Source organism: Rissa tridactyla, chromosome 6 (assembly GCF_028500815.1).
Source record: "Rissa tridactyla isolate bRisTri1 chromosome 6, bRisTri1.patW.cur.20221130, whole genome shotgun sequence".
In the NCBI taxonomy this organism is placed as follows: domain Eukaryota; kingdom Metazoa; phylum Chordata; class Aves; order Charadriiformes; family Laridae; genus Rissa; species Rissa tridactyla.
Window position 1 is genome coordinate 68,459,326 of NC_071471.1, and position 24,177 is coordinate 68,483,502.

Below are 24,177 nucleotides of genomic sequence, written 5' to 3' on the forward strand. Positions count from 1 at the left end.
ATGCACGTGAGAAACGTGAATGCACGTGATTTTGAATATAACTTTGTCTCCTTTAGCAGATACCATCTGTAAATGCCAACATAATTCTGAATGAAACAATAAACATTCAGCATGTGCTTAATTGACTCTTGCCTATTAATCCTACTTCACATCAGTTGTATTCGCACATCATAAAAACGCTAATTCAGCAGCTCTGCGGGCAGTCTGACGAGACGGGGCACAGGCAGCTCTGTGGAACTCGCCTGTTCCCAAACTGCCTGCGACTTGTAGCTGACACGTCTGAAAAGCCAGTTTGAAAGCTTCCCAGACAAATTTGCGATCTCCAAGGTTTTTATTTGTTGGTTTTTTTCTTAATGGTAACACTGAAATGCTTAAGCTGCAGTTTAAGTTCTATAAGCAAGCTCTACTAATATAACTTTTGTTTGATGTGTATCTAGAGTGCCCTGGATGTATCAGGGTGCAAGAAAGTGATTGATCTTGAAACCCGATCTAATGTTTTGGAAATAACAAGGTGAGGGATCAAATGTAACCAGGTCCTCTCATCCTTCCCACAGTTGGACCCTTTTGTTATCCGTGAGAAATGAATTCAGCCCCTGCTCCAGCTGATGTTTCTCACGACCACTTATTATTGCTGTCAGGCTCCTGGCAGTTGTTTTTCACTCTTGTTGGGTTCCTTTTGAAACATAAAGTGAAGAACCCAATTCCATACTAGGTCATGTAAGCCTTGGTAAACACCTGCAGCTGATCACATTGGTTGAGTAAGTTGATGGACTGAGTAATCTTCTTGCATGGAGCAATTTCATTGACAATTCAAGATTAAAATCTAAGCATGAAATGCTTTCTGTGGTGATGGCTCACCTTGTGAAGAGAGGGGGGCTTGACATAAGAGCTCAGCATAGAAGGAAGCCAGAAGACCAGGGAAAGTTTGCAATCCAATAACCTCAATAGCCTCAAACTAGTTGCCACCTGCAATATTAGGGCCTCAAATCTTAACACAGTAACTGATACATCAGCTTCCTCCTCTCAAGATGGATATCTTGACTCTGCTATTGAAAAAATACAGCCTGGGTTATGGGGAACCCAGTTGGCCAGTTCTTGCTCCACAGCAAACATGGGTTTGTTTCCCACTTCCTCAGAAGTAAGTTAGGATAAAGAGTCCTTCCTTTCCACAGGGCAGTCGGGAGTACATCCCACAATGTGTGCTGTGTGATAACCAGTAACGGAGCCCATCTGTGTACCTCTGAAAGGTACTTCAATAAATCTCAATGGGATGAGATGTACGTATTTCAATCTACCCTTCAGGCAAGGCCAGCACTGTTCAAACTGCACTCTAATGTTTTCTGTTTCCACTGCCATCAGTGCTAGCAGGCAAAATATTTGAATGCAAGTATTACTGTTGTACGCTCCTAAGCCTGCTTTTAGGTCCTGTTTTCTATCAATGCTGATTTCCTAAAATGGAGATTAAATTTTGCATGAAAATTGCATGGCGTAATGAAATGTTTCAGATGGAGAAGGCTTTATGCAGCTAAAGTTACCCAGGCAATCGTGCATGACAAAGAGAAAAATGATTCTTCCGATGGCATATGGATCCTCGTACATAATGTCTGAGTGTTTTGTGACTATTTCTTTAGGGAGGTCCTTCTTGCTGAGAAAATAAGGTATTTCAGCTATTTTCCATTATGGCTGATTTCCAACATAAATTATGTAATTGCAAAATCAGGAAGTCTTGATTCCCAACAGTGTCTCTGCACTTGAGCTCAAGGTTTTGCTGCCTTGAAGAGATTCATCTGTAACAAAGAAAATTTTCCAAGCAACATGTTGGTTTTACGTGTGGTTCTTCTCCAAGAAGACAGGAACATCACATACTTGGGTTCTGGAAAAATCCATGAAGATCTGATTTGTGGTCTAGATCTGCTGCGAGATCAGCCCTGCGTAATAGTTTCTGTCTATGACTTACTGCCTAAGCCAGGCACCTCTGTAAAACTCGCACAAAACCTTATTATTCTATTACCACAATGGTGTAATTACTGCTACAGCCTAACCTAGCACTTCACTGTCAGCCAGAAGCAGTTCTGGAAAATGACTTAAAAGTCCCACATCTAGTTTTGGTGTTTCCTTTGGTTTTTTTCTTTATCAACATATAAAGTCAAATTAAGTCAGTGTAACTTTTTTGGGTAATACCATAGCTCTGACTGCTCCTCGGGGCACGGCACAGCTCTGCTGGGTCGGTGCCATAGGGGTTGCAGAGGTGACCCAGCACACTTTGCCCAGCCAGGTAACCGACTGTTGTACACAACATCTGGTCACCACTGAGCTCTGAGAAGAACAAACTGACACAGCATAAACTGACACGGCATCGGTCTTGACCATGCAACTGCAGCTTCCAGAAGCCAACCACCACCACAGCCATCAGCCAACTGCAAGTCTTCTCCTCCTCCTCTTTTCCCAAACAGCAATCACTATTGGGAACGGTCCATGCTGGACTGAGATACCAGGAGATCTTCGTCTGCCTGGCCCTCAGGAGGCAGCTTCTGGAAAGATCTTTGAAGAAGCTGGTGCCTTGAAGAAGTACTGTACTTCCTTGTCCCCTGCTTGTGGCTGCCTGCCTGGGTCAGGCTGCTCTCATGCTGTGCCTCTGGTGACTGCAGAGGCAAAGCACAATGCTGTTGGCCACGGAGCACACCTCATCAGGGCCCTCATTGCAGGGCAGCTTTGCTTTGATGTCTCTGGAAAGTGCATGTTCATCCTTAGCGTTGGATCGTGCGTGATCAAGGCTGGCCTTGGACTGTGGCCAAGGCAGGTGGAAATGAACTTCAATGGCAGCTCTCAGGGCAGCTCCACCAGAGTCAACAGACCTTTGGTACCTTTATTGCAACATTTAAAACGTCAGGATACTGGAGAAAGCAAAACTAATCTTTTTGGGTGTAATCGGTGCTGTGAATGGGCAAACATAGCTACTGTTACCGTCTCTTTGTTTTGGACCAAGTTCAAAACTTCCCAAGGGGAAAAAAACTACATCAGGCTTTAACGCCTTTCGGCGTATCACATTGCCACTGCCATAACGTAATTGCATACAGCCAGAGGAAATTTTTCTAATGTGGAAGGTTTCTGAAGAAGGGCTAAAAGACAACATAGATTGAGGACTGAACTGGATGGAAGTTTAATGATTCGCAAGTACTTAATGTTTAAGACCAAAGTATGTGGATTAGCTAAAGGGCTATAATGAATTTGTGTTATCATGAAACTACAACCTACCTAACTGCAGCAAAACCCCCTCTATTAAATACTGGTGCAAAAATATGGAAAATATATGAGCATCCCTATAGCGATATTTACAGTGTCATATTTGCACTAAGGTCTGAAATTTTCCCCACCATTCCTTGGTTAGGTACATCGAGTCTCTTCCATCTTTATATCAAATCTCAAATTTCAGGTCAAAGGGTATAGTCATTGAAGTGCTCTTAGTAAATACAAAGAATGATTGTTAATAACTAACATCTACTCTTACATTTTCTTTTTTTTATAATCGCTTTTTCCTTAAGTGCTGTGCTAATTCTTATTTTAAAATACTTGCGTTAGTTTTTATTTCTCTTTCAAGGCTTTTTCTCAGTCCAGTAAAAGCCTGAATTATTACTGTTCTTAGCTCAGGTTCTTGGTTCAAAACTAGACCAATCTTCCTACACTGAAGAGTGGCAGCTACAAAGGGCACAATGGAATAAGTCAATGGCTATTGTCTTATTCTTTTTTAAGGGATGACTCATGCATCCTTATGACAAGACAGAGTAGACTCTTTGTATTGTTGTATTCACGTGAACAAGGGAATGCCAAGTCCAAAGGCAATTGCAGCACAGTAAAATCTTCTGGAATAAAATATAGGTCCTACAGGGGATGAGATGTATGAGACTCTTATAACAGATAATCTGCAAACACAGTGCAGAATCTTTTTAGAGTATTTTAAACATTTCTATAGATTCACACTGTTCTTGGACTGTATTTATTGAGCTTACAATCAATCTAATAAAACTCAATGTCAGTGAAAGCCATAAGAAGATATTTTATATCACCTCACTTGAAGATATCTCCATCACCTGTCCCCTTTTTTTCCTTCTGCTTCTTTTAGGCAAATAGACCAAGACATGATTCCTCTGTATCTTACAAGGATACATTTGCAAGGCCTGAAGTGGCTGGGTTAGGCAGCTGAGCCTTGCCTAGCCTTTTCAGCAGGCTGTGAGCACTTGGGCAGCCAGTTAATGCGGCCAGTGCCAGGCCATGTGTTATGCCACGGCCAACTTCTAGGCTCTCTTCTTTATACTAACACTTAAATGTTATTTATGCAATGGCAAGCACAGCCTGGAGACACTTGCTGCCTGAGAGCGTTCCTGTGTTTTCTCTTCATGCTAAAGAACAAAACCTCCTGCTTGGTGGTGGTATGGTCATGCCCCAGCTGTGCCAGGCCCTGTAGAAAGGCATGGTACAGTCTGGTTTGGCCATTGGGAGTTTTCCAACGTGGAGGTTGAGGTATGTTGGCCTCCGTGTGCACCCTGGTTGTGAAATTTATAAACTGAGGGCATCAGCTGAGCAGTAAGCATTTCAGCAAATATCTTCATAATGGATTTTGAGAAGTGTATCGGAGGCCTGATCTTGCGGAGATTAAAGCAAACATTTAACTACCTCCATAATTTCTGAAGATTTTGGGAGACTATTCATCTCAGAAAAGTCATGCACATAGCTTAGTTAAACATTTGCAAAATTTTGTTGCTCATTCTAATGTTTGATTTTAACAACCTATCTTGCCTCCTGGTTAAATGTCAATACATAGTGCAATCTCTAATACAGCAATGTATGTGTAAAATGGACTTCATCTACCCTGGAAAAATTCACTAACTTCTTTTCCCTGTCTACAAATTGTTATAGAATGCCTAGTAATCATAGAATGGTTAGAGTTGGAAGGCGCCTTAGAGAACGTCTAGTTCCACCCCCCTGCCCTGGGCAGGGACACCTCCCACTAGACCAGGTTGCTCCAAGTCCCATCCAACCTGGCCTTGAACCCCTCCAGGGATGGGGCCTCAACAACTTAATGGGCAGCAGGGAGAGGAGCAGGTGAGGTGTATTTATATTTGCCCATCCCTTTAGTAAACGCTATGCTCCCATTGCCTCACAGATTATCATATTTATATCATATTTATAAATCCTATTTTTTTTAAATTTATTTCTAGATCCGTAAAACTTGCTAGGCGCCGTACCAGTCACCTTATCAGCAGAATGCCAGGTGTAAATATCTTCTCTGCAGCATGAACGACAGCGCGTGACCCATGCAAGTGGTCTTCCTAACCCTCCACAGTTGTATTACCAGGTCAAGAAATGTACAAGCTTTCCTTTGGAAGAGATGGATGTTTTTGGTGAGAAATCCGATTTTGAAAAGATGCTATGCAGAATCAAGCTGTGGAAAGTTAAACAGTCATTATCCTGTTAGGATAAGACTGTAAATCACTAACAATTTCGCAGCAGGCAGTATTATTGCTGCTTCAGTGACATAAACATAAGGAGAGATTTGTATATTCATTAACAGTAGCTATAAACAGCCTCCTCAATAGCACATTTTGGTCAACACTTAACAAAAATGCTAATTGCATGGAGTTTGTAAGAAGAGAAGTGTTGGCAAGGAGCTTGTGTTTTGGCTGGTCTTTAGTACGGGGGGCAAATTTCTTTATGGAATTTTTCCATTATCCATGATAATATAGTTCGTTTGATATGTTTGTGCAATTTTCTCATACGACTCTGTCTGTATGGATGGTAGGGCTTGATGCCACAGAGTCATTAAAAGGCTTCATAAATACATTATTTTTGTCAAGTTGTTAGAATAAAGGGAAAAATATGGAGACTAGATAAAACCAGACACGGAAACACATTCTTGAAAGGAGCTGAAATGGTTAAAAGCATTTAGACAAAATGGTATACACAGGTCACTTTTAGCTTTGTGTACGAGGACTTTGTTGTTTATTGGTTTGTATCAGCTGTAAAGTAGCACAGAAGTTGAGCAACACACTATAAGTGGATGGTGCTGAGAAGTAATCACCATGAAACTGCTAAATGACTGACATGTTTTCTGTGTCTTATATTGAAATAATCTTTCACACAGAAAGAAATGCATATTACTTCCCTATTTGCTTTCCTTGGGTTTATACATGAATTACATGGCACACAGCCGCAGCACAACACCCCCGGTGGACTCTCTCTGTTCTGAAGGCATATGGCTTTTCATGCATCTAGGTATTTTTGCATATGAGGTGATTACTTTCCTTGAACAATTCCCTTTGGCAACTGGCAGTATCATTTCCTTCCTGCTGTTCCTTCTGGTTTGAAGGCAAGGTAAGGGACTGAAGGGGAACAGATGGTAACACTGAAGAAAGTTGGAAGTCGTGGACCCATGTTGTCTTCTCGGCTCACACCTCCTCTTTCAGCAGCCAGCTACCTCAGGTTCCCCTACATCTGGTAGATTTTATCTCAGCAAAGTTTAGAAAGGAAACTGGCATTACTTGAAGACTAAAAATCACTCAACCAAAACCGCTTCAAAGATCTAAGGATGGTTTGAATAGACGAGTAAAAAAAGCATCTCTAAGCCAAAAAACCCAGTAGCAACCCCTGAGGAACACCACTTGTCACTGGTCTCCGCTTGGACATCGAGCTGTTGACTGCAACTCTTTGAGTGCAGCCATCCAGCCAGTTCCTTATCCACCGAGAAGTCCACCTGCCAAATCCATGTCTCTCCAATTTAGAGACAAGGATGTCGTGTGGGACAGTATCAAATGCTTTGCACAAGTCCAGGTAGATGACATCAGTTCCTCTTCCCTTATGCACCAATACTATAGCGCCGTTATAGAAGGCCACCAAATTTGTCAGGCATGATTTGCCTTTAGTGAAGCCATGTTGACTGTCACCGATCACTTCCTTATTTTCCATGTGCCTTAGCAGAGTTTCTAGGAGGATCTGCTCCATGATCCTGCCAGGCACAAAGGTGAGACTGATAGGCCTGCAGTTGCCCAGGTCTTCATTTTTTACCCTTTTTAAAAGTGGGGGTTATGTTTCCCCTTTTCCAGTCAGCAGGAACTTCACTGAACTGCCACGACTTCTCAGATATGATTGATAGTGGCTCGGCAACTTCAACTGATGGCTCCCTCAGGACCCGCAGATCTATCTCATCAGGTCCCATGGACTTGTGCACCTTCAGGTTCCTTAGAATGTCCCGGTCTTTGCCTTTGCATTCTGCGACCTGGGCGGTGTGGCTAGAGCATTTGCCAGTGAAGACCAAGGAGAAAATGTTGTTGAGTACCTCAGCCTTGTCCATATCCTGGGTGACCAGGTTCCCCATTTCCTTCCAGAGAGAGCCCACATTTTTCCTGGTCTTCCTTTTGTCACCAACACAGCTGTAGAAGCTTTTCTTGTTGCCCTTGACACCCCATCCAGATTTAACTCTATCTGGGCTTTAGCTTTCCTAACCTGATCCTTGGCCGCTCAGAAAATTTCTCTGTATTCCTCCCAGGCTACCTGTCCTCGCTTCCACCCACTGTAGGCTTCCTTTTTCTGTTTGTGTTTATCCAGGAGCTCCTTGTTCATCCATGCAGGCTTTGTGGCATTTTTGACAGACTTTCTCTTTGTTGGAATGCATTGCTCCTGAACTTGCAGGAGGTGATCCTTGAATATTAACCAGCTTTTTTTGGCGCCTCTTCCCTCCAGGGTTTTATCCCACGGTACTCTACCAAGCAGATCCCTGAAGAGGACAAAGCCTGCTCTCCTGAAGTTCAGGGTAGCGAGCTTACTGTGCGCCCTCCTTGCTGTCCAAAGGATCTTGAACTCCACCATCTCATGGTCACTGCAGCCAAGGCTGCCCTTGATCTTCACATTTCCCACCAGCCTCTTCTTTTTGGTGAGAACAAGGTCCAGCATGGCACCTCTCCTTGTTGACTCCTCTATCACTTGGAGAAGGAAGTTATCATTGACACATTCCAGGAGCCTCATGGATTGCTTATGCCCTGCTGTGTTGTCCCTCCAACAGATACTGGGGTGGTTGAAGTACCCCATGAGGACCAGGGCTTGCTTGTGAACGCGAGGCTGCTCGTATGTGTCTATGGAGGGCCTCATCTGCTCGATCTTCGTGGTCAGGTGGCCTCCTGTAGCAGACCCCCACTGAAATGTTACCTCTCCCTGTCATCCCTTTAATCCTGATGCATAAGCTCTTTTCCCATCCCTGGAAACATTCAAGGTCAAGTTGGACAGGACTCCAAGCCGTCTTCTAGGTATGGATGGCATACGGATTTATTTCACCTGTATATTGCTCTTCATGAGATTTCTGATTGTTTTTTTTCTACTTTCTCAGACTTACAGCTGAACTTTTCTCCTGTTGTAGGGAAAGCAGGCTAAGAGTGAAAGTCTGAGAAACATTGGGTGGTCTCCTGATGGGGTATTACCTGTCTGTGTACAACATGGGATGGATGGGAACAGATCTAAGAACTTGAGCCCTGCAGTGCATGCCTGGGCAGATACAAAGGATCAATGTGAAGACTGATGTGTTCAAGTTCCCTCCTGCAAGAAGCACATGGCAGGAAACCAGTCCATGGATCTAGAACCCAGAGTGCTATACTAAATAAAATCTTTTAATTTTTTCTTTCTGAAACTGAAAGAAAATAATTGATCAAGGGAGATGGCAGAGCTTTCTATAATCTTTAAGAACTCTAAGTGTCGCTAAATACGAAAACCGTGTTTGAAAAGTTCAATCTTTGGTACTCTGGACCTGCAATTTTTATTGAAAAGACAATATTTTTTTCTTTAATCCAAGCATAACAATATAATTTAGTATAACTTGTTCAGCAAACAGCTGACCTCTGATAGAAGATATTGTAAGTTAACTGAGGCTGATTTTCTTAGACAGACTTCTTTAGGTTTTGTCTGCCTGACGTCTTTTGTATTATGCAATGCAAATTCCATCCCATGTATTCTGTCTCAGTAATACATGATCAAGAGACAAGGCAATAGTTTTCCATTTTCTGCTGATGTGAGAACAGCAACAGATTGTTGATACTCTGTCAGGAATGCAGCCTCATACATCAGCTTATTTATAGTTTTTTACAGTATTTTATTTTTGCAGTAAACTTCCTGCTGCTCTGATGTTAGTACGTGCAATAGAAAGGAGAGGTAATCTAAGGTGTATTTTGTACAGAGGACACGGGTGTTTTGTAGGCTGCAAATCAAAGGTGCCTGATATCAAACCTGATGACATAGGTCCTCTCATAAATCAAAGAACATTTACTGGATATGTCAGAAATGTACCAGGGAGCTGGAACTGGTGAGGACTGACAAGAACTCAGACAGCCAAGTTTGTGTTAAAGAACCATGCTATCAGTTTTAATTGTTGTGCATAAATTTAACCACAACGCGCTTCGTCCTCCACTGTTCTTGAATCTCCTTGATGTCATTCATAAATTTCCTATTCACAGTGTCACGGACCAGCTAAGGCTGGGTGATCTGAGATCATCTAATCCATCCCCTTGCTCAAAGCAGGGTCAGAGAAAGCAGGTTGCTCAGGACTGTGTCCAGTTGGGTTTGAATATCTCGAAGAATGGAGGAATCTATAACCCCACTGGGCAACCTATCCCACTGCTTGACCACCCTCACAGTGAAATTCTTTTTCCTTATATTTAAATGAAATTTACTGTACTTCAGTTCATGCCCATTGCTTCTCATCCTGCCACCAGGCACCACTGAGAAGAGCCTGGCTGTGTCTTTACTCCATCCCATCAGGTATTTGTACACACTGAGCATCCTGTTCTCTGGGCCTCTCCTCATATGAGAGATGCTCCTGTTCCTTAATCGTCTTGGTGGCCCTTTGCTAGACTTGCTCCAGTATGTCCATGTCTCTCTTGTACTGGGGAGCCCGGAACTGGAATGTGCACCCCAGATGTGTCTCACCAGTGCTGAGTAGAGGGGGAGGATCACCTCCCTTGACCTGCTGGCAACACTCCTCTGAACACAGCACTAGGATGCCATTGTCCATCTTTGCTGCAAGGGCACAGTGCTGGATCATGGCCAGTTCATTCACTAGGACCCCCAGGTCGTTTTCTGCAAGACTGTTTTCCAGCTGCCTGGGTCCCTTGGTCTGTACCAAGGTGTTATTTTTCAAGAATGTAGAGGCAGGGTTATCATCCCACAGCTGCTTCACAATCACAGCGTGTGATAGCTCCACCGAACACACAGTATTGTTTTTGCTTTTGTCAGGAAGTCAGGAACAGTAGAGCTGTGAGTAGCAACGTTCAGGCTTACATTTCTTTGTTAACATATGAATACAATCGGTTGTATTTACCATTGTCCTCCAGTTCGGTTGCTCCTCTCAGCAACTGCTTTGACAGCTTCTGATTCTGTCTCTGGACTCTGGCCTTTTGTCTCTATTCTGTTCTAGCGCTGTGAACCTTTGCGGAAAGAGGACTCCCTAGACTCAAGCTGTGTTTTTCTGCAGGAGGAAGGTTGGAATGTACCAGCAGGAATCATGAGTTATGTCAATTATTGTGGTTTGGTTGCTGTTTGTGTCATAGCCAAAGTGAACAGAGAGGTATAGCCTGGATGAAGTGTAATGAGTAGAATATTAGACCAACAACTGGCCTGTTTCTAGCTGGTCTGTATATCTCTTCAACAGATGAGGAGAAACGGTAGAAGTGCAATATAATGACTCCAGCGAGCAGATTAGCAGGATAGGATTGTGGGCTGTTGTGCCCTAAGCATACTGTAACTCCATTAAGTCCTCACATAGACCAACTGAGGAAACCATTTCAACAGGACTTTTGGTTTTACTCCAACCCATACTTCTTTCCCTGTCGCAGAAGGAAATATCTGACATGGTTATGATTTAGTAGCAATTCAAAATTTATTAATGATTTGAGCTAGATCAAGAGTTTTAGCAGCACTTAATCATTAACTGATTTAAGGATTTACAAGACGATTTAACAAAGTAATTGAACAGTGACTTAATTACAGATCTGAAAATGGCAAGATTCACACTAACTTACTATAAGGTATCCCAAATCAATACATATACGTATAAGCACAAACATACAAGCGCACACCACTTGAGGGGTCATACACCCACACCCACACCCGAGTTTATAACTGCTATTACCAAAGTTCCCTTCTCAGTGGATGACGCCAATGAGCTGATGGGTGCCCTTTTTATGTGTACATGGACAAATATTTGGATCCAGTAAAGTATAAGAACACCCACACTCGTAAGAGCTAATGTGTAATATGTATATATAGATGAGAGAGAAGTCTGCCTATAGTTACTATTTCCCTCTTCGAGTTTGGAGTAAATATCCACACTGCATCGGCAGCTATTCCCCAGCGGGCGATAACTGAGACTCAAGGGGAGTTGACTCGCCCTGGCCTTTTAACCCTCGAGGTGTTTGCCTGAGCGGCGTCCCGACTCGGGAGATGCTGGTCACAGCCCACTGACATCCAGGAGAGCTCAAAGGGTCTTGATAGAACCACTATTTATAGGATCTGAGTTAATTGACTTTTATCAGATATTTATCTACTCCGACCCAGCTTGGACGATGGGACATTCTGGTACTTTCTAACAGCTGTGCAAGTCCAGAAGTTGCTAGATCTGCAAGTTCTCGTATCACCTCCCTTTGGGTCACGATCCAGGTACAGATGTACTAGGCTGCCAGGGAGTCATAGTCCCAGGCGATAGGGGAAGCAGGAGCCAGGCATGTTAAGGGAGTGCCTCAATGCTCTGGTCCTTTACCTTTTGCAGTTCATGCCTGACATCCTCTGGGCTGGTATGCGGCCCAGGGATGGGGAATCGCACCAAGTACTGAGTGGCCAAAAGGAGGGGGCGTTGCACCACCACTTTCCCTTTTTATAAACTTTCTGTTTCAAAGGATTGAAGGAAGTCTTGCTGGCAAATTCAGGTAAGGAATTGAGGGAAAACATTGGAAAACCAGATGCAGCTCAACAGAGGCCCCCAGATGAAGTTCACTTAAGCGTGTTACAAAGAGCTGGCGTTAATTTACTTTTGATACCTGACATAATCCCACTTATGACATGCTGTTTGTGTATACCAGCAGCAGGGAAATCAGCCTGTAATTTCAAGTGGTAAGCATCAGAAATATAAAGGCTTATGAGATCAGGGCTCTCTGCTGAAGGTTTTATCAGAAAGCGTGCTAGGAATTTGCTGCCTCACCTTGCAATGCGTTAGTCTGCTTAATTAAGTCATTAGCTAGAAGCAGTAAATAGGTGAAATTGGGATGGTGAGGGCAATGAAACACGTAAATTCACCAGTCTGGTTCCAAAGGTAATGCTGGACCTGCACATACAGTTAAGATAATTTATAGTAAGGGCAGTAGCACAAATTATCCAGGAAACTGAAACTTTACCATTCATATGTAATGGCTCTGTAAAGATCAGGTAGTCATAAAAAGATTGCATAAGAGATCATACATAACATGGACCAGACTGACCTTGGGAGCCTCACCCTTTTAGAGGTGCAGGGTATAAATTCCGATGCTCTGCTTTGTTTGCATCTCTTAACAAGATGGGTACCACCAAGAACTTGCTGTGGTTATTCCTCTTAAATGCAACACTCCTGGGTGCCTTTTCAGGTAAACCACTTAAAATCTTTAAAGAACATTCTTCTTCTTTTATTAAGATAAAAAGTTGCCCACTTGCTTCTTTTTATTCTTACCTTAACAGTTGCAAATATCACGATTGAAAGTGCCACCATGCCAATGTTTTCATGTGTGTCTGCATTTTTCATGTATTCTGTCTATGTGTTACTTTTGGGTTGTACTAGTTAATATCCCACCTTGGGGGTCTGAAGCTGCCTGGTGGCAGGTGGGACAGGTAGAAGCACGGTGCTGTGAACCACATGCCCCAGAGCAGGGCATTGGTCTGCCAGTCGTGCCCTTGGGGCTACCAGGCATGTGGCATGCAAACCTGGAGAGAACAAAGCCCCAGGGTGGATTGTGTTGCATCCCAAAAGGTGCATCTCTCTAGGTAAAACATAATTCACCTGAATTTGTTTATAACTTGCTTTCTCAAATTATTGTCTCACTAAAACGCAGCCATTTACAGGAAGAATCGTAGAATCATAGAATCATAGAATGGTTTGCATTGGAAGGAACATTTTAAGATCATCTAGTCCAACTCCCCTGCAATAAACGCAGACATTTTCAACTAGAAGATGGCTCAGAGCCCTGTCAAACCAGACCTTAAATGTTTCCAGGGATGGGATACCTACAACCTCTCCGGGAAAACAACAAATTAGCACGTGTTTGCCTAAAGAGAAAATGTTTTTGAGACTTGTTTAAAATCATGATTTTCATTGCTCCCACCATGGAAGAGCACCCTGCTGAGACCCCGAGGCGCTCCATTGCTCTTGTGACAGGGTGGCACCAATATCTCCCCAGCTGGGAGAAAACCTGGCCGTGCTCCTTCATCCACAAGGTCCTCACCTGTTTCTTTCTCTTCTTCTCCAACAGATGCCACAAGACCAGCTCCAAAAAACTTCACAGCATCTGCTCCTCCAGGTGGGTCTCGTTTTGTCATGTGTCTTCTGGCCATTACTTTTGGCAGTACCCATTGGTGATTCCCAGGGTGGGGTTTGGTCTTCTCCATGGGAGAGCAGAGCCAGGGAAACGCACAGCCTAATTAAGCAGAAGGTGACAGTCCTGGCGGCCTGAAACTCATGGACAATTGCCGATGCACCGGCGAGAGAGGGTGTCTGCATGCTAGAGGGTTTTCCCTGTCTCCTCCTTTCTAAGGTGCCTCCCTGAGCCTGGTGAGCGGCAGAAACCGGTGTGAGGGGCGCGTAGAGATTTACTACCACGGCAGCCGGGGCACTGTCTGCGATGACTCCTGGGACCTGAACGATGCCGAGGTTGTGTGCAGGCAGCTGGGATGTGGCTTTGCTGTTTCTGCACCAACAGACGCCTACTTCGGACAAGGCACTGGCAATATCTACCTGGATGATGTGGACTGCACAGGGAGCGAGTCCTCCCTCTTCCGGTGCAGCCACCGTGGCTGGGGTGTCCATAACTGTCAGCACAGTGAAGATGCTGGTGTTGTGTGCTCAGGTACCATTGCTTTTCCTTCCTAAATACGGGGACACTCTCAAAGAGTGGCCCTCGTTGGCCACAAGTGTGTTGGAGATGTTCTCAAAGATTGTGTTTTTCATTGCTCCCACCATGGAAGAGCACCCTGCTGAGACCCCGAGGCGCTCCATTGCCCTTGTGACAGAGTGGCACCAATATCTCCTGAGCTGGGAGAAAACCTGGCCGTGCTCCTTCATCCACAAGGTCCTCACCTGTTTCTTTCTCTTCTTCTCCAACAGATGCCACAAGACCAACTCCAGACACCTTCACAGCATCTGCTCCTCCAGGTGGGTCTCGTTTTGTCATGTGTCTTCTGGCCGTTACTTTTGGCAGTACCCATTGGTGATTCCCAGGGTGGGGTTTGGTCTTCTCCATGGGAGAGCAGAGCCAGGGAAACGCACAGCCTAATTAAGCAGAAGGTGACAGTCCTGGCGGCCTGAAACTCATAGAGAATTGCCAATGCACCGGCGAGAGAGGGTGTCTGCATGCTAGAGGGTTTTCCCTGTCTCCTCCTTTCTAAGGTGCCTCCCTGAGCCTGGTGAGCGGCAGAAACCGGTGTGAGGGGCGCGTAGAGATTTACTACCACGGCAGCCGGGGCACTGTCTGCGATGACTCCTGGGACCTGAACGATGCCGAGGTTGTGTGCAGGCAGCTGGGATGTGGCTTTGCTGTTTCTGCACCAACAGACGCCTACTTCGGACAAGGCACTGGCAATATCTACCTGGATGATGTGGACTGCACAGGGAGCGAGTCCTCCCTCTTCCGGTGCAGCCACCGTGGCTGGGGTGTCCATAACTGTCAGCACAGTGAAGATGCTGGTGTTGTGTGCTCAGGTACCATTGCTTTTCCTTCCTAAATACGGGGACACTCTCAGAGAGTGGCCCTCGTTGGCCACAAGTGTGTTGGAGATGTTCTCAAAGATTGTGTTTTTCATTGCTCCCACCATGGAAGAGCACCCTGCTGAGACCCCGAGGCGCTCCATTGCCCTTGTGACAGAGTGGCACCAATATCTCCTGAGCTGGGAGAAAACCTGGCCGTGCTCCTTCATCCACAAGGTCCTCACCTGTTTCTTTCTCTTCTTCTCCAACAGATGCCACAAGACCAACTCCAGACACCTTCACAGCATCTGCTCCTCCAGGTGGGTCTCGTTTTGTCATGTGTCTTCTGGCCGTTACTTTTGGCAGTACCCATTGGTGATTCCCAGGGTGGGGTTTGGTCTTCTCCATGGGAGAGCAGAGCCAGGGAAACGCACAGCCTAATTAAGCAGAAGGTGACAGTCCTGGCGGCCTGAAACTCATAGAGAATTGCCAATGCACCGGCGAGAGAGGGTGTCTGCATGCTAGAGGGTTTTCCCTGTCTCCTCCTTTCTAAGGTGCCTCCCTGAGCCTGGTGAGCGGCAGAAACCGGTGTGAGGGGCGCGTAGAGATTTACTACCACGGCAGCCGGGGCACTGTCTGCGATGACTCCTGGGACCTGAACGATGCCGAGGTTGTGTGCAGGCAGCTGGGATGTGGCTTTGCTGTTTCTGCACCAACAGACGCCTACTTCGGACAAGGCACTGGCAATATCTACCTGGATGATGTGGACTGCACAGGGAGCGAGTCCTCCCTCTTCCGGTGCAGCCACCGTGGCTGGGGTGTCCATAACTGTCAGCACAGTGAAGATGCTGGTGTTGTGTGCTCAGGTACCATTGCTTTTCCTTCCTAAATACGGGGACACTCTCAGAGAGTGGCCCTCGTTGGCCACAAGTGTGTTGGAGATGTTCTCAAAGATTGTGTTTTTCATTGCTCCCACCATGGAAGAGCACCCTGCTGAGACCCCGAGGCGCTCCATTGCCCTTGTGACAGAGTGGCACCAATATCTCCTGAGCTGGGAGAAAACCTGGCCGTGCTCCTTCATCCACAAGGTCCTCACCTGTTTCTTTCTCTTCCTTCCCTAACAGGTGCGACAACCAAGAGTCCACCGTTGACTGGCCCAGGTGTGTCTCCTTTTATCATCTGTCCGATGCATTACTTTGGAGGTGTATTAGTTACCAGTTTATAGCTTGGTTACCAGTTTATAGCTTGGAGTTTATCATTTGCATATTGCAATACTTTTGGAAAAAATCATTATTGGTACTGACTGTTTAAATCCTACATGCTGGTCCCCTTTGTCTGTCTGATTCTGTTACTGCTTTCAGACTGTGTTGATTTTGTGGGAAATCTCTTCTTTCTTCTCTACTTTTTATGTTATTCGAGCCAGCAGCTCTTGCTTTCTGTCATACCTGTTTGTGCCTTAAACCTACCAAATGCAAAATAACAAGGAAGAGTCAGAGTTCTCTCAAGAGATCATCACGCTTGTAGCCTGAGTGAGAGGAGTACGACCGTTTGGTTTCTCTGGAGATTTAACCTCCTGTTGCTATGGCTTGGATACATGAAATGTATTTTCATTTGATCAGAAGTAAATCTAGATGAATCACATTCATATCTAATTTTCTTTCATTTTTTTTCAGCTGGAAAATATATTTGTGGTGACTTACTTTTCAATTCCTCCGGAACACTTCAGAGTCCTTTTTATCCTTTGAATTATCCAGATAATGCAGATTGTTTGTGGCAAATACAAGTAATGAATAATTTACGCATTATGCTCACATTTGAGAGTATTCAGTAAGTAAACCACTTCCTGCTTGGGCAATAAATGCATCCCCAATCTCACCTACGATCATAGTTCCCAAACACATTTCCCAAGCTTATAAGTGAATTATTAATATAACATGGGAATTGTGTGAGTGAAGTATCTTAGTTTATTATTTGTTCAACACTTAAAAACCGAAGTTCACCAAATGCTTTTTACTATATATTCATGTTTCTTCCTCAGGTTGCAAGGTGGATGCCAGAATGACTATGTTGAGATCTATGATGGGCCACCCAATACTTCTCCTCTGCTTGGAAGAATTTGTTCTAGTTCTAATCTCACATACACCTCATCCTCAAACTTTATGACTGTCAGATTTCACAGTGACGCCAGATATTCCAACAGAGGCTTTTATGCTGAGTACCACTCCTTTCCAGCAGACCAGAACACCAGTAAGCTTCCATTCTGTTTGTAATGTTTTCTTTGCTCAGAAGCTTTTGTAGTCTGTTTTTATTTGCTAAATAAGTATTTGTTAATGTTTTTGAACTACTCCTACATAGATGATGTTCTCGCTTGAATTTCATAACTGGTTATTGACTGATCACTTTCAGACAATAATTATGTTTTCGTTTTAAAAAAACCCTTCAAGTATCAAATTAATTGCCTTTAGATGTCTTCTATGATGGCCAGTCTAAATCAATCTTTCTTCTTGTCACCTCATAATTCATACATTATTTTTTTTTCTACCTTTGTGGACAGATTTTCATAGCATTGTAGAAATATTGGTTAGAAAGGACCTTTGGAGGCTAGTCCAACTACTCACAATATAGCCATTGCCAACACCAGGTCAGGTCCGTTATGAACTTGTCTAGCTGAGTCTCTAGAAACATTCAAAGGATGAAGTCTTCAAAGCCACAACTTCTCTGGGTGACCTGTTCCAGGTCTGTCCTGCAGTCCCAGTGGGAAAGTTCATCTAATGGGCACTCACAGCCTCCCCAGGCACAAACAACGGCGATCACATTTGGCTCTGTTGTCTTGGTAGCTGCCTTTCAAGAGGTTGTGTGTTGCCAGTAGGTCCCTACCATCAGATGTCTCACTCTACCAAAGGCCAAACTCTCCCTGGGATCATTGCTTTTCATATCGTGGACTGAGTGAAACACCATGAAGATGGTTTCAGGATCCCCTCCCACCCAGACAGTGTTTCTGCAAGCCAGTGTGTGTGTTTAGTGCTGTACCTTCCACAGTAGCTTTTGGATTCTTATTCAGGAAAAATTCCCATTTCTTGACATTTTTGTGTGAGTGGTGATACAGGCTCAAGGTCTCAGCAAAAGCCTGTTGTAAACTACATATTTTTGTGAGGAGAGTAACTGAAGATCAGCTGAAATTTGTCAGAGACTATGGCTTATTCATATTTAAATCTAAAATAAGTGGTTTGGCTTATGAATTCTCTGCCCTAAATGGTAGTAGCTATTGCATTTGTTGAAGTTGTAGCATGCAAGCATTACCGAGTACCTGAAACCACTAATAATTCATATTTTCTTCCCTAGCCCTTATGTGCTTGCCAGACTACATGCGTGCAGTTGTAGACAGACACTATCTCGAGTCACAGGGCTACTCAGTGCAGAACATCAGCTTGTCCGACCCTAACTGTAGACCAACAATTACACCGACTAAGATTACCTTCAACGTTCCATACAACGGCTGTGGTACACGTAGACAGGTTGGTGTTAACATATTTTGGAGAGCTCTCCAAGTCTGGGCTTGGAAACTTAATATACATTTGGAAAATTGTCATGATTTGCAAAGGGTGTTGTAACCTGCAGGTATTCAAAATACAGAAAAGAAGCACGTATTTCTGGAGGCTAAGGTTTGTTAAATATTCCTACTTCTCCTTCCCAGGATGTAGGTAATCCCTGTATCTATTTCAGAGTGATGTTCTAGAGAATAAGGTGAGTGAACAATAACATCCAGGATGTTTGGGTATTTTGAGTATGACATGTCCTTTCTGACTAATACTAGGATCTGGCACATACAGAAGTTTGTAGTATACACCGTCAACATGACTACACGAGATAATTTTGTACTCATCTAATGTGTCAAACAGGGCAACAATGAAACCATCACCTACTCCAATGTGATAAAAGTGCCTGGTTCTGGTCACATCATCAAGAGGCAAAAGGACCTTCATTTGCACATCAACTGCAAAATGCTCCACAACACCTGGGTGGAAGTAATGTACATTGCCAACGACATTATTAATGCCAGCGAAACCCAGTATGGCAGATACGAAGTGAACTTGACATTCTACAATTCCTCGTCTTTCCTGTGGCCAGTGTATGACTTTCCATACTACGTTGACCTGAACCAGGATTTGTTCCTCGAAGCTTCTCTTCACAGCTCTGACAGGAATCTGATCTTGTTTGTGGACACATGCGTGGCATCACCTGATCCCAGCAATTTTAAAGCACTGACCTATGACTTGATCAGAAGTGGGTAAGAACCTTCTAAGGAATTACTTAGGAAGTATCTGTATGAATAGTTCTAAAAGAGCTCAGTTTATGAAGGTGGTGATTTAGGGCCAGTGTACATTGGTTACAATTCTCAGTACAAATATACTTCTAAGAAAGACTTTTTGGCAAAGCCTGAATAAGATATAATATGACAAGGAAATGCCATTCAGAAGTTGCAGTCGAGCACTGAGATTTCATTCAGGGAGGCAGTGTAGAAACCGAGGTCCGTATTTGTTTCTGAAATAGATGCATGAAATGTAGGGAAGTCGGTGGCTCTGCGTTTCCATATTTCAGAATTTGAGTTTTGCAGCATCATAACCAGAATACAAAACAGTCTGTTCACAAAGAAGAGAAATTCCTTAGCCTTTTCTTGCTAGTCTAAAAACCTAAACCATTTTGCTTAATTGGGTACAAAATGTTTTGATTTTGCCTACAAAATGCCTTTTGATTTGAAATCTAAAAGTCGTGGACTCTTATAAAGAACGCAAAACCAGGGAGCTAGAAGCACTGCAGTGCGTCCCATTTTGTTCCAGGAATGCAAGACTCATGCTAGTTCATTCCCCTTCTGTGCTAGGTGGCATTTGAATTCCTCTTGTCCCCTGGGAGGGTGTTGACATCAGTAACCTTAGCGGTGTAGTAACCTCCTGCTAAGCTGGAAGCCAGTCCGTGAGAGGCTGACGAAGCGACACAGTGCCTCCTGCCTGCTGGGTGAACGGCCTCCCTTTTACACCTTGTGTGAATCTTAGGAAGGTTCTCCTCGTGTTGGGGTTTCTTTTTATTTTATCCATAAAAACACATACCCATTAAGCAGGACACAGAAGGTCTGTCCAGCTTTGTGAGCAGCACGGTCACCAGGGAGATGAAGCAAATAGTTTCTGATCATTTTCCAGTTAATTTTTATTCGTGTGAAAAGGAACTGTGTCAAAAGCAAATGTATTTACAGAATCTAAAATCAATAGTATCCACCTATAATATCAGACGTGTTGGGGTATCACTGCAGTATAAAATAAACTAAGAATGAGAGGACTTAAAATCCCTGGGGTCTTTATTAGGGAAATGAGCACAATGGAATTTTTTTGGAGACATAAAGATAATTAATGACCATTTTGAAATATTCTGGGGTAACAATTGTGGGGGAATTATTGTGATCTTTTTGCGTGGTGATTAAATTAAACAAGAATGATCTGAGTACAAGAAGGATCTGAGTTAGGTAACCTGTAAGGCTAGTAATTGTTAGGAAGTAAAACTCACTGACAGTAAAGTTACCCAAGCAACTTGGTCTGTGAAACATCTGGAGACCTCTGCCAGGTGTTGAGATGCCCCAAGCAAAGTACTCTACAAACATCAAAGGACTAAAGAGCACGTTTATTTCCCCAAACATATGCGTATTAGAATTAGTTTTGTCCTTCCAGGGTCAAAAGGGGCCCTTTCTCTTTCTGCAACAATCTCCAGGGGCCTTGTTTGCAAATGCAAAACAGGTCCTCACCTGTACCCGAAACACAGAAACCAGCAGAACCGCTACTTGTTTTTCAGCTATTCATGTTTACATCAATTTTGTTAAGCTACGAAATTTCTGTGCTATATACGTTAGTGTGGTAGAAATCACCACCGCCATTGGTTATTTTTTGGCTCTTATTTTCCCTCCTTGCTAAAAATACACTTTTTTTTTTTAATCCTTTTGAGTTCTCTTATACTTTTACCTTCTGGTTTTATATTTGAGCATGAAACATACTGCAGGGAGATTGTGTCATAGTGTTTCTATTCACAATAGCTAATCTGTTAATTCTATATCTTTCCAGGTGTGTTAAGGATCCTACCTACTTTACTATCAATTCGTCATACAAAGACGTTGCTCGCTTTTCATTTAACGCTTTTTCGTTTATTCATCGATACCCGTCAGTTTACCTGCAGTGTGAGCTGGCGGTGTGCATGAAGAACGACTACTCTTCCCGCTGCTACCAAGGCTGCACCAGTAGGTTCAAGAGGGATGTTGGTTCTTCCCATGCAAAAGTGAATATGGTTATTGGACCTGTCCGGCTTCGGGACGCTCCCGCTGAGAACAGGAACGCTGGTAAGTTTAAATAACTCAAATAACGTAAGTCCCTGTACATTACTCTATGTTTGCATGTCAGCTTGGACATGAAATCCAGCTCTGAAATACGCCTTTGCTGGCTTGCTCGTAACTCTGATATAGTTCTCACATGGATGACTTTTTTCCAAAACAGTTTTTATACAATTTATATCAAATTTATACAATTTTTATAAAATTGTTTTGTAACGTTTGCAAGCTGCTTCCATTCTGTCACAGTTTAGACCCATTATTTGTTCTGCACATGAAAAATCGCAATTGATTCTCTTCTGTGGGAAGAGGGATGAGATGTAACTCTTATCCTCGCAGGATTTATATTAATTTTTCAAAGCACGTCTCTTATTTATTAGCAAACAATCTGCAGGTCCCCTGGGAAATGTTGTTTCCCAGTGCCCTATAACTGCTGTTTCCGCTATTAGGAAACAGCATTTTATAGTCTCAGAGTGTAATCATTGCAAATTCTTTGTTGCTCTTTAATTTCTTGCCATAATCTTTTACTTGTTTGGCATGGCCGCAGGATCACTGGTCAAACAATATGCAATAAAACAATTTGGTTTCTGATCAAATCCAGATTGCAACATTTTAATTCCAGTTCTCTTTGCCTAATTACCTTTGAGATTAACTAGCTCAGGAAAACAGATGCAAGCCTCTCTCTTTCTCTTCTGAGCACAGAAGTGGCCTCTGCCTTCCAAATGGAAGGGGACTCTCAGAGCCCGGCACCTGCTGCCAGCTCCCACGCTCCTCTGGCGGTGACCATCGTGGTGCTCGTAGCTGCTGTTCTCATTGTGGGAGGATTTCTTTTGAAGCGCAAACTGCGGCAACCCATCCCCTACCAGATAATGTGAGAGGCAACCCAAGGCTTGCAGGTGGAAGGCGCCAGTCATCAGCTTCACGATTTGGTTTTGCAGTCTGCATAGAGGGTAACTCTTACTTGACTATTCCACCATCCAGATCTTGTTTGAAGATCGTGCTGTACTGAGGTAAAAACCGGTGTTACCATGAACTGAACTTAAAAGGAACCTGGCTTTAAAATCCTCAAGTCCACATACACCTAAGGTCTAAAGAAAGGTTGATTCTTCCATCCCGGCATCCGAATAAGCTACCGTCTTCAACGCTGGACATTTCAGAGCACCTCAGTTGAGATCCTGGTTGAGTGTCTGTCTGAGAAGACCAACTTAGATGACTTGAAAAAGAAGAACTGACCTATTTTGCCATTGCTGATATGCAGATGGAACACCTGTGTAGCACCATGAGATACTCTGGAAAACAGGTCCAGAAAAATGTTTCCTTGCAGTAAAAATATCTCAATAATGAGCCATAAATGAAAATGCAGAGGGGCTGCATGTAAGGAATTGCTCCTGTACAGCATTCCTTATTTTGGGCTGTATGGTTCTTCACAATTACATTTTTCCCTGAGAAAATGTAGGCCATTTATAACACTTTGTATAGTGGATGAATATAAACACATCTGTTGTGTAAGTATGTAATTAAAAAAAAGCAGGAAAGAAAGGGTTTTTTGAGCAATACTTCTTTCTGTGTACTTGCAACACACCATCTATGCGTCTGAACTGCCAGCTAATGCATTATCAGGTTGGAGAACGTGGCTTCTGACAAAATGACTTTGCCAAGCAATGATTTCTGCTCACGTTCTTACGCATTTCTACACCTGCAATGGAGGGGGGTGGAGAGAAAATGTACGTAAGTTGCCATAAGGAAGTGTGACCTGTCTCCTATCCCCATGCGAAAACAAAACAAAAAAATATTAAAGTAAGAATCTGTTTGGAAGAAGCTACTTACTGCAGGCGGAAAGGTCACTGGTCTTTGACTGAGAAATGCTCTTCTTTAGTCTTTCCTGTTTTCTAGCCAGCAATGACAGGGGAAAGTTCGTTGGGAACAGTGTAATGTACTATGTGTGGTGTGAGCGAGAGACAAAGCAGTGACGTGTGGGGAAGGCGAGCTCTACGCCAGGGCGACATCCTGACCTGACGAGGAGGATGCGGGCAGCTCTGACAGGAGTCATCATTACAGCCTGTGCCATTTTTGACTGCAAGCTGCCTTTTCCTGGTGACCCCTGGCAGGCCTATCGTCATCTCTCCGTGCTGTGAAGGGACCATACAGGCAGGGACTGGCATTGCCCACAGAGAATGGAAGTGAATCTTGCTGTCCACACATGAGGAACAAGGCCTGAGGAGAGTCCTCCCTTCCTCTGTGCCTACAGCCAGCTTTGAAGGGCAGAGCAATCCAGGAGGCCGACCTGCCTTTCATCTAGTCCTCTGTGTGTGGACCAGAGATTGCCCATGCTTGGAGAAATCCAGTGACCTGCCCAGCACAGTGAAAACTTTCCTAGACCTGGGCTTTCCTACCTCTCCAGGAGAGGACCTTCCCCTCTGCTCTTCCCAGACCTGCTGTTTTCTCTCCTGCCCCCGCCCCTGCTGTGGCCTTGCTGCTGCGGTTATGCTACCCCACCATTTTTCAGGGCATAGCTTGGTGACACTTTTTCTTCTTCTAGTCTCTGAATATTATTTTGATCAGACAAGCAAACAGATCCTAGACTTAGGATGTTGGTGCCTCCAACCTGCAACGTGCCTATACTGTTCAGAGATAAGCCTTCCCATACTGTTCTGTGCCAGGGATCCCAGGTGGAGATATACCAACGTTTGAATCAGAATGAAAGGTAGAAGATCTAAGATCAGTGGTTTCCATATTAAATGTTGCTGTAGAAAACACCAATAAACTGTTCAAGTAGTTGGTGTCTCAGACTCATCCTTCTTATTTCCTGCCTCCTTCCTTAATCCACAGGTATTACAGACATGCAGGATTCAAGAAA

The 24,177-nt window shown here is 43.9% G+C and overlaps 1 protein-coding gene across 1 annotated transcript; it reads left to right on the top strand.

The window, feature by feature from the left end:
* The first annotated feature begins 2,368 nt into the window (after positions 1-2,368).
* LOC128911162 (deleted in malignant brain tumors 1 protein-like) lies at positions 2,369-22,195 on the top strand. Its single transcript, XM_054205519.1, has 14 exons — positions 2,369-2,860; positions 10,451-10,514; positions 11,928-11,957; positions 13,809-14,120; positions 14,378-14,425; positions 14,660-14,971; positions 15,229-15,276; positions 15,511-15,822; positions 16,630-16,783; positions 16,995-17,203; positions 18,299-18,471; positions 18,856-19,244; positions 21,061-21,332; positions 22,023-22,195. The coding sequence occupies exons 1-14, from the start codon at positions 2,369-2,371 to the stop codon at positions 22,193-22,195; spliced, it is 2,988 nt and encodes a 995-aa protein (XP_054061494.1).
* The last annotated feature ends 1,982 nt before the right edge of the window (positions 22,196-24,177 follow it).

What these genes read in the sequence shown, in the direction of transcription:
- LOC128911162 (XM_054205519.1), top strand. Translation starts at nt 2,369, where the DNA reads ATGCAACTGCAGCTTCCAGAAGCCAACCACCACCACAGCCATCAGCCA. An exon ending in CACAGCATCTGCTCCTCCAG is followed by an intron (nt 14,426 to 14,659) that starts GTGGGTCTCGTT and finishes CTCCTTTCTAAG; the next exon opens with GTGCCTCCCTGAGCCTGGTG. An exon ending in TATGACTTGATCAGAAGTGG is followed by an intron (nt 19,245 to 21,060) that starts GTAAGAACCTTC and finishes ATATCTTTCCAG; the next exon opens with GTGTGTTAAGGATCCTACCT.